The 14044-nt window shown below is 34.2% G+C and overlaps 1 protein-coding gene across 1 annotated transcript in view; it reads left to right on the top strand.

The window, feature by feature from the left end:
- Positions 1-13668, top strand: part of LOC148279153 (protein outspread-like) — a 326035-nt gene extending 312367 nt beyond the window's left edge. Inside the window, exon 3 of the mRNA XM_088230376.1 lies at positions 12324-13668. Coding sequence (XP_088086502.1) covers positions 12324-12431 — 108 coding nt within the window. The 3' untranslated portion in view covers positions 12432-13668. The remainder of the gene's footprint in view (positions 1-12323) is intronic.
- The last annotated feature ends 376 nt before the right edge of the window (positions 13669-14044 follow it).

The raw sequence follows: 14044 nt of genomic DNA, 5'->3' as shown, positions 1-14044 counted from the left end.
GTGGTATTTTCATATAATCAAAAGTTCAACTGTATCGCAATGTTTTTAAAAAAAAAATATTTGAAAATTTATTTATAAACCCTTACGGATTATTACATTCATTTTACAAAAAAAAAAAAAAAACATTTTCATTCATACTCTGTTGTTCAAAATAATATTTTTTACATCTTTTGTAAAGTTTCTCTGAGTCTTTTGTTTAGTTTTGTCTGGTAGTTTATTGTATAATTTCAGTCCCTGGTTCATTAGTCTTGATTGTCCTTGTCTTGTTTTCGAAAGTTGTATATGGTATTTGTCTGATATTCTCATATTATGTCCATGTTGACTACATTTTGTTACAAGTTTTAGTTCTTCGTCTACAATTACATTAGTGGCTAATTTATGGATAAATTTTAATGATTCTAGTTGAAAGAGTTTAGTTATATTTAATTGCTTAGTTTGTTTAAAAAGTTCTCTAGTTGCAGTTAGATAGGGAAGGTCATATACTAACTTTAATACTTTATTTTGTTGTCTTTGTAGTCTGTTCATGTCATTTTGATATCCTGCTCCCCATAGTAGTTGCGTATGACATATTTTAGTTTTTACATAGGCTTTATACATTAGAATTTTTTCCGTTTTTAGAACAACGTTTTTGATTCTTAAAAAAAGACTCGATAATGTCGCTACTTTGCTAATTAAATTGTTGATATGAATTGTCCATGTTAATTGTCTGTCTATTGTTAGTCCTAAGTATTTAACATGTTCAATTTTCCTATTCAGTTGTTATTTAGGCATGTCATATTAACGCAAATGTGTATTTTTAAACATTAAAATAAAATATCTACTCAGTAAGTAGTTAGTTAATACAATACTAATATTATTGACTTTTATCGATGGTAAAGATTATGTCATAGTAGCTATATTATTTTTTTTGTAAACAAACATTGACCCCTCGGTTGTTTTAAGACCACGCTGAATTTAATAAATGTTATTAGAAGATTCATTGTTTTGATTGGAGCGTTTTTTTTAAATTTCATTTTATCTTTAACGAATCCTAATAAATAATTTTAGAGTCAAAGACACGAATTTAATATACGAATTGAATCTTCGACCTTGACCCGAGGGCCGCTCTCAGCACGGAATACCAATGGCATGTTCTACGAGTGAGCACTGAGTACCATAGCTGTGCCGCCCATCTCGCATTTCGATATCGTTATTAATGAAGCGAAATTAAATAACTCTTTATTCGATCATATTAAGAAACTGCTCACGATAAATGAAGAACGATCACGCATCCATAGTAAGATGTGTGCGGTGCCACAAATATGGAGAAGTGTAAGCCCCGCGCGCTCGCACTGGCGACTTTTAGACTATGACAAAATGGTCTCCGAAAGTTGAACGAATTTCATCGCATATATGCATGGAGAACGCGGAAGAGTGTTTTATGTTTTCTGTATTATTATTTGCGGTATGGTTTCTTTTGCGGCGTTATGTTACCTAAGTGTTTTTTGTACTATTTTAGGTTTAAAACATCATAGCATCTGAAGTACTTTATATCATACAGACTCAGAATAATACTAAAACGTTTCCATCAGATCTGTTGAAACACCTAAAAAATTTAATCAATATATTTAATTCATATCTGCCCCTGATTTTATATCTGCAAAAACTTATTTAAGGAACATCTATGCATTTTGAAGGACACAAGTAGTATAGAAAATGTTCTTTATCGTTAGCTGACTGCAGTCGACCCGGTGAAGAACAAAATAAACATGATAAATAAAATCAACTGAATGAAAATTATTCCAGCAGTTTTGGGAGTCTAATGTTAACCAAAATAAATACAACTACTTGTAAATATAATTCAATATATTGCGAAATGTAGTAAGAATTAATAATAAAACTGTACTTGCTGGCGGAGACTTAAATGCCAAAAGCTTGTGGTGGGGTAGCAATAAAACAGATAGAAGAGGAGAGGCTGTAGCAGATTGTCTTTCCGAATTGGATTTCTACATTCTTAACTCTGGCCACAAACCTACATTTGAAACGTTTCGTGGCACTCTTCACATAAAAAGCATTATTGACGTAACCTTTTGCTCGACTTACTTCTTAAAAAGTGTTACAAATTGGGAAGTTGCTGATAAATTGAATTCTCTTAGCGATCACAATCCCATTACTTTCACAATAAATACCAGCACTAAAATACCTCACAAACAGTCTAAAATCTTCAAATATCCAACTAAAAATGTGGACTGGAATTTGTTTAAACAAATAGTACAAAAAGAACTATCTGACAGAAAAGTCTCAAAAACAAGTTTCAGTAGTGCATCTAACTCTCGAGATTTAGAAAATCAAATTAACAATCTTAATCAAGCACTAACCGAGGGATGCAATTCAACAATGATACTAAAAAACAGTACAAAATATAGAGAACCCTGCCCCTGGTGGTCTAATGAACTAACTGCGCTGAAAAAGAATGTGATAAAAGCTAAGCACAAACTACGGAATTCTGGAATAACTAGACGCGAAACCATTACGCTTCCCGCATATTTAAAAGCAAAAGAAAATTATAAGAAAGCTATTGCTGATGCCAAGATAGAATCGTGGAAAAAATATTGCTCAATACAAAACAAGGAAACAGCTTGGTCTGCTATATACAGGGTCCTAGCAAAGAATGACAACAAGAATCCTCCAATGTCTCTTAAAAATGGAGACACAGTTTTCAAAACTGCTGAAGACTCTGTGCAGGGTCTTTTGGAACACTTTTTTCCAGACGATGACGCCACCTCAGAATTAGTGCTGCACTCTGAAATAAGAAACGAAGCTCAACTTTCATCTATTGAACCAGACGACCCACTATTTACCAAACAAGAAATAGTTAATATACTACGGAATATGAGCCCCAAAAAAGCACCGGGCAATGACTACTTTACATTAGATATATGCACTAAGGTCACAGAACTATTTGCAAGTGAAGTTTTAGAAATGTACAACGCATGTTTACGACTTCATTGCTTTCCTATCTGTTGGAAGTGCTCTAATGTTATTGCTATACCAAAACCTGGCAAAGTCGAGAAAAACGATGTTAAATCATATAGACCTATTGGGCTCATTCCAGTTTTTGGAAAGGTTTTGGAGAAACTTATGATTGAAAGAATTTCTTGGCATCTTAATAAAAAGCTAAGCCCAAAACAATTTGGCTTCACACCCCAGAAGTCTACCGAAGACGCCTTAAATGCAGCCATCAGCTCTATAAATGAAGGAAAAAATAGCCGCCAAATCGTCATAGCTGTCTCATTGGACATCCGTGGAGCCTTTGATCATGCTTGGTGGCCATTCTTAATATGTCAACTACGTCGAAAAAACTGCCCTAAAAATATTTTGGAACTAGTTATCGACTATCTTGAAAACAGAGAGGTCAAAATAACACACGCAGATATAACTAAACACAAAAAGACTTCACAAGGATGTATTCAAGGTTCAGTTTGTGGTCCAAGCTTTTGGAATATAATTTTGGATGATCTTTTACAAATAGATTTTGGAAATGGAATTAACATACAAGCGTTTGCTGATGATGTTTTTCTGACAGTTAGAGCTCAACTTATGTCTGAAGCCGAAGAAAGAACAAACTGTGCCCTTTCGACAATAGCTGATTGGGGAAAAAAGGTTAAACTTAACTTCTCAGAGGAAAAAACGAAAGCGATGTTAGTAACCAAAAGAAAAGAAACTCTTCCTAATTTATTCATGAACGGTGTAAAGCTAGCTCTTGCTGACTCTATTAGGGTATTAGGTGTAACTGTAGACAAGCATCTCAACTGGTCACTACATGTGGATAACGTCTGCAAGAAGGCTGCCAATCTTTCTGGAATGCTTGTGAGAGCGGCAAAACCAACATGGGGGTGCTCTCCTGCGGTAATGCAGCAAATATATTATGGTGCAATTGAACCTCTTGTTACATATGCGGCCAGCTTATGGGGTGAAGCGGTAAAAAAGAAATGCAATAAGAAAAAACTTGACAGCTTACAAAGACAATTTGCCATAAGATCTTGTAGAGGATACAGAACCATTTCACTCATCTCTGCTCAAGCTCTAACAGGATTTACACCGTTAGACCTAAAAATTCAAGAAAGGAAGGACATTTATAATGTTAAGAAATTTGGTAAGCTGTATTCCATTCCAGATGATCGCAAGTATCAAGGAACTGCAAACTATTTCGATTTACCTCACCCGTGCGAAAGAATTCCCGAAAATATTCTTTTACTTGACAAAGATATACCTCCTTATGCTCCCAACGAAATTAGAATCTTTACGGATGGTAGCCTGCTCGACGGAAAAGTGGGAGCGGCATTCGTTCCTTTTGAGAGTGATAAAGAATTACCAGGCAGAACATTTAAATTAGATAATTTCTGCTCAGTTTTCCAGGCTGAACTACTCGCAATACGAGAAGCTCTCGAATGGTTATTAAAGAAACCACCAGAGAGATGGGTTATTGCAAAAATATTATCAGATTGTCGTTCGGGCGTTCAAGCTATAACAGATACTCGGTCGGTAAATCCATTCATTGTAGATATTCAGAGTAAAATTAAGCATCTAAAAATAAGAGGGATGAACATTCAAATATGCTGGATAAGAGGACATGCTGGTATCGTAGGAAATGAGAGAGCGGATGAACGAGCAAGATCCGCAACTTGTAAAAGAACGGCACCTTTCTTCTCAGAATTTCCCCTTAGCTTTGCCAAACGCTGTATAAAACAAAATACGCAGCAGCGTTGGGAGGATCATTACCGCGCTTCTTCTGCAGGTAAAATCACTAAAATGTTTTTCCCAACGCTGGCTGATGCAGCAAACTTCCGTCATCATCACCAAAGTACTTTCGAAACGACTCAAATTTTTACCGGACACGGAGCTATGAGAAGTTATCTATATAGGTTTAAATTAAGGAATGATGACTATTGTCCATGCGATGATATTTCTTCACAGAGTATAGAACATCTGTTATTTCAGTGCCCATTTTTCAGTTTGCAACGCCATAATCTTGAAGCAGAATGCAGGAAAGATGGAATATCCTTAACAGATATCCACACTGTAGTAAAAAGTAGTTATCATGCGCCATTGTTCTTGAACTTTGCAACAATGGTGATTGGACTCATAAAGGTAATAAACCAAAATCAGTGATCGAACATCCCATTTCCAAGACAAACAAAAACTTTTTTTTCCGAGTACCTTAGCCTTGTACATGACACGTAAGGCTACTAAATACAGGGGTCCAAATATATAAAAAAAAAAAAAAAAAAATATAATTCAGCAGGTTTAAAAAACTTGTCAATGTGTAATTTGTTTCTACAACTACTTATTTGACTTTGTAGGATTAAATTGTGATTTTTAATATGAACTAAAAAAACGCCATATTTAAAATGTATCTACGCAATTATTTATTTAATTTTTAACAGAGAAAAGACCAAAATAATAATAATTTCTCGGAGAAACTAGAATAGACGGAAAATAACTCAAATTAAAAATTGCAAGGTCGTTAATGGATATATTTATCAGGGTTCAATGATAGTAAATAGAGGGAGTGTGTTGTCAAAACCGAGAGACAAAATGCCATGGGTTACTCTGCGATGGAGAAATTGAAAAAAAATTGGCAACAGCGTAGTATCACTAAGTCTACCAAAATATAATCACAATCTTAACTTTTTCTATATTCTTATACGCCACAGAAACGTGGACCCTAAGAGAAAGAGAACGGAGAAATATAGACGCTTTTAAAATGTAGTGCTAGCGTAAAATGCCGCAGATACCATGGACAGCCGGACAACCCATAGGACTAATGTCTCTATAATCAGAGAACTGAGTAATAGCGTCTTTCTTTCACTGTACAAACCCGTGTTCTCAGGTGCTTCGGCCACGTTACGAGACGAAGAGACAACATGGAATTATAAGTGATACAAGGACGAGTAGAGGAAAATCGATCTCGCGGAAGAAGTCTTACCAGATGGACAGACTTGGTGACAGAAGCGACAGGCGTCCCTCTTCAGGAGGCCCCCAGAAGGGCTAAAGATAGAAGCGAATGGAGGCGGACCGTAAGAATGTGCTTCCCTCCTGCCAATGTGACCACGACTAAGAAGAAATTAGAGTTTATTTCTCCTATAAGTTTTTTAAAATTATTATTCTCATCACAATTCCTATAAAATAAACATTAGTCCATAGAGTCATCAGATAGAGTCGACTGATTAGGATAGTTGTTCGTGGGTGTAGGGAATAGTTAAAAAACTATTCTATTCCTTACTCGTATATCATTAGTGTATCATTGGCCATGTTGATTGTACCATTTCAATACCTCTGGTTCATCTTTTTATGTATCTAGTTCGCTGATTATCTTCTTCTGTCGATTTGCTATCATTAATTTTGTCGAAGTTGAGCGCTGTTTTTTCGTGCTCTACGAGTTCAGGGTCGGGTGCTCTCACCATATCAGCATGAAAAAAAATTGAACGTTTTTTTTTTTTGTTGGTTAAAATGAATGGACTTTATCTATACTCAGCTAAACAACACAAATTCTTCGACCCACGAAAAATAAGGGTCGATGACTTTTCTCTTGGCATATGGATAGTCGACGTAGGTACTTCGCCCCCGAATTTATGATGTATAAGAAAATTATTTGGATCATTATTATTTCTCAATATTGATATTTTCCCTTCAAAGTAATCACCATCGGATTTTATACACATAAGCCAACGTTTTTTTCCAATCCTCAAAATATTTCTGAGACGCACTTTTTGGTACCTGTGGCCTTCAGTTCCGTCAGCGATTCGGTCTTTATCTCCCCTGTGATCCCGAAACGTCGTCCTATCATAGTTCTCTTTATCTTTGGAGGAAATGTCTTAGGGGGCCGATTCCCGTAAATACGGTGGCCGTACATCGATGTGGTCACTTTTTTAAAAACAGGGACAGCATAATTACGTTTTAAATTTTAAATTAAAATATTCCGGGTATATTTTATCACACCTCGTACAATATAAAAAACCCTATTGTATTTTACCGGGACGTTCAAAAGAATTTTCCAGATAAAGTAAGCTAATTTATCAACGCAACGACACTGAAAATGGTATCTTCGCAACTTCGAATTTAGTTTCGGAAACATTACTGTATTTTTATCAAATGCTCTAGAATTTTAAAAGTAGATTTTTAACAAAGTTATGTGTTACATTGAGTTATTAAAAATCCGCTGTAACGACTTTTCGACACACAGAATATTATTCTTTACCAAAGAGAATATCTAGTAAAACTGCATGCATTTATTTCCACAACGATTTGAATGTGAATATGTTTCAGAACTTGATATCCAGGCCATTCACCTACGCAAGTGTGAATAATTCGATTAAACTGAATTATATCGACGGTAAAAGTATCATAATTGGAATGACTGTTAGTTTGTTTAAGCATGCTGGACCATGTGCTCATGTACAAGCCCAGTTCTAGGAACACGTTTCATCGTGAAACGAATGCACATTTCATGATTTCTTTTCATATTTTCGCCGAGCATTGTTAGGTTACACAACCTTTTGTAGATAGATACGTGACGCAAGTGATTAAAATGTCTGTCGAACAGGTGTCTAATACATAATGTGTCTTCTTTTATTAACATTTTGCTTCCGTCATCGGGTTTAATATTTTCCGGGAAATGATCTTATTGTTTAACAAATGATTATCATTTTTTAATGTAAATAATGTTTCTTTTATTATTACGTCACATTAAAAATAACCGAAGTTTTCAGCAGGAGTTTCTGATTTACCGGGTACAAAATACAATAATTTATCTTTAGCTCAACCAACGAGCCCTAATTTCTGAGTAAATAGGTTGCCTTTTCCTTTCGCAACCAATCTTTCTATACATTTAATACTTTTATATATAAAAAAAAAATATCTTGCAATTTGCCGTCAGAATTCATTTCAAGTTTTAACAATAATTTTGCTTTAACTTTTTTGATTGACCGACAAAGTTACTAAAACGCTGATCATTTGTTTAAGTATGTGGTATAATAAAATGTAAACAAACAATAATACCATCAATTTTTTAAACCATTTTTTTATTTGTTAATTTGTCGAGCTGACATACATACATAACTTTTTTTGAATCCCATCAAAAATGTTTCTCAGGTAATGTTTATGGTGTTGATCATAGATATCACTTTTGTGATGTTGATCCTAAACAATTATTCATTGAGATACCTTAACATATGGAGTTCTGTTATATATTGTAAACACTTTTAATGTTGTAAAATAAAATCATTTTTAATTCTAAATTATATCTCGATACGGAAGCACGTAGTAGTTTAGAAACTGGTCGATTATTAAATAAATATTAAGGGGTTAAAAAAAAGTTTTATTTGAATTTTAATTATGCAGACACAGTTAATTGCTATAAATGTAAATATGTAGTATTGTTTGGTAAATAACGGCATTTATCAATATTATTCCTGGCCGACTATCTTTCTTTCCCATCCTTCCCTTGACCCATCCTTATGGTACCTACCTTAGATCAAGATAGAATAAATTCAAAATTAGAACATTTGGATTTGGAACAAAACAATACAACATTTTGACACATTACATTAGATTGCATAAAAAATCTTGGATTCGTCGCGCGTCGTTCTATGGTTATCATAAATAGTTACGTAATTCATTTTATCATCCGGTTCCCAAAATGGAAGAATATCCACATTGTATCAAAGGTAGGTCCATTTTATGTTCCTATCCTTACTTCAAATATTTCCAACCTTTTACAAAACTGAATGAAATTCGTCTTATTCGCTACAGTACACTTTTCGTTTCTAAGTATTTCTTATTAATATCGGATCTAGGTTACATTTATTCTTACCTTGATAAATATACGCTTCATTTACTCCACTGCATTGTGTTTTGTTCTGCTGGGTGTTATGTTCTCTACCCTTCGCTGCATATGAACGTATAAAAATATTGTCTAATCTGTTTGAACAGGCATTAGCTAGGCAAACAGCGAACCTGTCCAAGAGTTGATTTTTCGAATCTACAAGATAAACAGCACGCCACGCCACGACGGAGCAAGTACAAATACGTTTGACCTTAAACGCTGGAATGCTCGCGATGTTTTTCCAACCACTGACATCTCGTGAGGAATAGCGAAGGTTGCCGAGTAGAGGAATATGGGACACGGAGAGACGCGGGCTGTAATGAAACGCATGCCATATTGGCACGCAATCTGTCATGATTCAAAACTAATAAACAAGTCTTTAGTCGACAAACACTTCAAATAATATTCCTAATATTTAAAACATTAACTTTGTGGTCTAGAAGGTCTTAGAAAAAAATGTTCTAATGTAAATTGCAGGAAAATGTTTTTTGCAGAACTGCAGCTTAAAGACGGGTTCAGCAAAAATCTAGATAAGTGACACAAAAGTGGTCGTATTGACGCGCGCACAGGCTTGCCTAAATTATTATAACCATTAAATTAAGCCGTTTTTTTTTTTTAAAAATTGTGTTAATATTTGTTATTATTATGCTTTATTTACAGGATTCACCGAATCTGTTCTAATCGTCAATAAATAAATTAAAAATATAAATCAATAACTGGTAAATTAAACCTATCAAACGAATTTCAATCAAAAAACTTAAATCAATAAATGAAAATCAATAATCGCCAATCTAATGCCAAGCTGTTTTGTCCTGCAAATATTCATTGACTCTATAGAAGCTCTTTCCAAACAGGCTTTGCTTGACAAAATCTTGAATTTTTTTTGTTAGCAAATCCTGAATTTTAAGAGGTACCTTATTGTAGAATCAAATGCAGTTTGAGGCAAAATAATTATTTATTTTTTGCAGTGGTGGGCTCACCTAGCATATCTTTCTTTCTTATGATTGTTATTGAACCCATGAAAATCTCTGTTTCTTCTAAAATCAACAATATTTTTATGAACGTACATAAAATTTTCATAGATATATTGACATGTGACTGTCAATATATTGAATTTTTTAAACATATCTCTGTGAGGTTCTCAGGGACTCATATTGCGCCTATAAATTGCTGAAACAGCTCTCTTCTGCAGCACAAAAACAGAATCAACATCTGCAGCACTTCCCCACAGCAGTATACTGGAAGACATAACGCTGTGGAAGTAACTGAAGTACCCCAAACTATCTGTTTCTAAATTAGTAAGATGTCGAATCTTTTAAACAGCGTAGGCTGCAGAACTAAGTCTGTTTGATAAACTAGCTATAAATATATTAAGCCCTTTTAAAGAAATGAAATATTGGGTATTAGAACTTATTATTATATAATATAAGAAGCGATTGCAAACTGTTGCCTTTCGTGAATTCCCAGCCTCCCCTTTTGAGTACAGTGGATGCATTGTAAGCCTTGGGCATATCCTAATATGGGTTGAACAGTGCCCATCATGAAATTCCTCTTCTGTAGGTTAAAGTAGGTCGAATGAACCTTCTTCAGACTGAAGTGTTTCAAGGATATGAGATCTAATGGTTTCTACAGTGGATTGATCAAATGCTGGTACCGAAACCATTTTAGCATTCTTAAAACTCAGTTATTGTTAGATAATTTTGTTAATTTTATTAGTATTTTAGTACTATTGTTAATTTAGATGATAAAGCTAGATATATATTACTTTTTTAGTTTTTCACAAAATAAAATCATGCACATCTTTTGAATAATATGAGCGATATTTGATTCGCGATATTCGTAATTTGTGTTCTGTTTACACTACTTAATATTGTTACTAATACATTCATATTTCTTGTCTTCCTTATTTGCGCAATTGTCAATTTAAACAAATCATTAAGCATTTTATAATAACTGCTACCGGGTACAATGATTGCTAGTCGAATAAATTAACAAAATTAATGTTTAGATTTACATACAAATTAACAAGTATGTAAATTTTACATTCCAGAAGTAAAATCTGCGCGAATTAGTTCATCATACAATTTGAGCTGCAATAAATATTTTCTTTGTAGTCTTGGAAGAATTGTACAAAAATTCATTTAAAAGTACTACAAATTATTTTCAGCATACTACATACTCTGAAAGCGTTAAAATACTAATAAAAAGCAAAAAGATTAAAATAAAAAGTCATTTTAATACAATTTCATATTTTGCTTGAAACATTTGTTTTTACACTAGTTCTCATTGAAATTGGAAATTCGTCGTGGAAATTCAGTCAAAATCTACAAAAAATAATTCTTTCTTCACACAACTAAGGCAGGGCTATCTCAAACGATATTTTTTGCCACTGACTTTTAAGCACCTTTGATCGCATTGAAACTTTAGCAAACATCGTCGATACAAGGAATCAAACTTGCGTACAGTGCATTAACTTATCGTTATGCACAGTAGCGGCGTTAGGGTAGGGCGCGGTCGGGCGACCGTCCAGGGCGCCAGATATGAAGGGGCGCTGCAGGCGCCCCATTTTATCCTCTCGCTCATCGAGCGAGTCCAACTTACTCGTAAATTTCCTAAATCTAGCGAGAAACTCGTTATAGTGGCCCACGATGAGCCTATAACTTCTCAAAAAAATAGAATTTGATGTAGAATTTTTCTACAGCCTTTGGACACTACCTTTATTCCACTATTTTAATTTTTCTGTAGCCCTTTGGACACTACCTTTATTTTACTCAATGAAAGATTTGAAAAGTTAAATGAGTACTCAAAATCTTGGTCTTTTCTGTTCAATATAAAAAAGATTCCGGATAAACCAGACCTTCTCAAACTCTGTAGTAATTTCCAATTGAAATTAATAGTAGATTATTAATTCGATATGAATGGTTGTATGTTGTGTAATGAACTCAGAAAAAAGTAATCATTTTGTCCTGATCAGAATGTGGTTAATCCTGTCATTGTTTTGAATTTTTTCAAAGATCGTAACTTACAAGAACTGTATCCAAATGTATGGATAGCGTTGCGAATATTGATCACTATACCTACCTGTACGGTTAATAGTACGTAAAGAAGTTTTTCTAAACTTAAACTGATAAAAATTTATCTACGATCGACAATATCTCAATCTAAATTGACAAACTTGGCATCTTTGTCAATCGAAAACGAAATTGCGGAAAACATAACCTTAAATATATAAATAAAAGAGTTCGTTGATAGAAAGGCTAGAAAAGTAAAATGGGTTTAAAGGGGTGGAAGATAGGGGTCGCCGTAGAAATCCCGCCCAGGGCGCTGGTAGTGCTAAAATCGGTCCTGGTTATTTACACATGAAACAAGGTTATTACAAATTAAACTGTAGGTACATGTGCACATTGTTGTGTATTATTGTTGTATTGTATTTGGTTTAATGAACCTTTTTTTCCAGAGATGGCAGCGCCGATGGTTCGTCTTGTACGACGATGGAGAACTCACCTACTCCTTGGACGAAAACGTAAGTTTTATATTGTTCTTTCTTTTCTTGCGTAACTCCTGATATACCTGATGGTCCAGGCATTTAATTTCCTCAAAAAAATGTGTATCTATCTCAGTAGTTTTAAAAAAAATCTTTCATAAGTACCTATATCAAATAATACTTAAGAAATTTGTATATTTGACATTCAAAGGTGCTTAAATACTTTTAAGTATCAATTCAGTTATCCCATGGATGACTTTAACTTCCCGTTTACATAGATTTAATAAAATTTTAACGATTGAACAGGTTCGTGTCCACGTTAACAGAATGTCTGCAGTCATGTGACATTATTTGAACATAAATCAGAATCGTTTTGCTTAGCATTCATGAGATTAGAGAATTAAACTGGTTCTAATATTTAACTGTTATAAGGATATTCTCACGATCCTGTGTAAGAATAACCAGTTTCCTGTTCGCAATAAACTAACCTGACAAGGGAGTGTAGGTAAGTACACCAAGTTTTAATGTACATATTACAATATTTAGAAGGTAATAAATATCTCAGATATGCAAGAGAACCGGTGGCTTGTTGACAATGTTGTTATGGAAAATTTTAAGTGATTTGCGAGTAGATTCATAATAATTCACTTTGTTGGTATTTTAGTCATAAATCCACATTTAATTGACCTAAAATGCATAACCTATTTTATGTAATTAGTGAACTTTTATGTTGCTCTAAGAATGTCGACTCATTATGGGCACCTAAAATATTAAAAATAATGTTATTATTTGGTGATGTTTTTATGTTTGCATTGACAGTGCCCATTATGTTTATTATTGCATCGGTGTTTATGGAATTCTTTTATTACACTTTTATCTTCAAAAATAAGTACGCCTTTATGTGGTTTAAAGAACATTTTTATGTATCCCTAGTTAAACACTCAAATTTTAGTGGTTCGTAAATCAGCCTCCTCTTTATTACGCCGGTCTCCGAGACTTTTTCTGGATTTATTAGCCAAAATGTAAAGGAAAAACATTTTGCTTTTATTAAATTCCAATCATTGGGAGTGATTAAGGGGGTTATAAAGAGCCGACGATTACAGAATAATAAAAAACCGGGTTCAAAGACAATCGATGATAAAACGGATGTGTTTATTGCGTTGCAAAAACTGTCAAGTATAAACGCTAAGTTTTATTTTTCTTTCCATTTAACTTTGTTTTCAGCTTCAAAATGCCCTATATCAGTTTGATCTGTAGTCTTGATGGCATTTCTTGTAATTCTTGTTTCCAGGTTCGCCTTTATTCTGATTTATTAAAATATAAATTATATAATTAGACTAATGCTATGTTAGCCGCCGCGGACGTGTAGGATTATTATATATTTGAATAATTCAATCGAAATTCCAGCGTGTGGCGGAGATATCTCGCAGGTAGATCTCTTTAGAGCAACGGAGATCGCACACGGCCGGCGGGCACATCCTAATCTCACTAGGCCATGTATCGTATCTAATTCGGGGGAAAATTTATACCGCCCACAGTATTTTTTCTTTATATCAATCACGGAATTCGCGTTCGAGAACAAGTCCTGTCTTCGACCCAAACACATCCGATCCACTAATGGCCCCTCGCACACTTTTTTGCTTCCCGCGAAGCGCTAAGCGCCGAGGGATCTTAGCAGTGAGACCATTAGCATT

Source organism: Micrasema longulum, unplaced genomic scaffold (assembly GCF_059751315.1).
Source record: "Micrasema longulum isolate JH-2025_06_02 unplaced genomic scaffold, ASM5975131v1 h1tg000749l, whole genome shotgun sequence".
Taxonomy (NCBI): domain Eukaryota; kingdom Metazoa; phylum Arthropoda; class Insecta; order Trichoptera; family Brachycentridae; genus Micrasema; species Micrasema longulum.
This window is presented reverse-complemented; position numbering and strand designations above follow the sequence as displayed.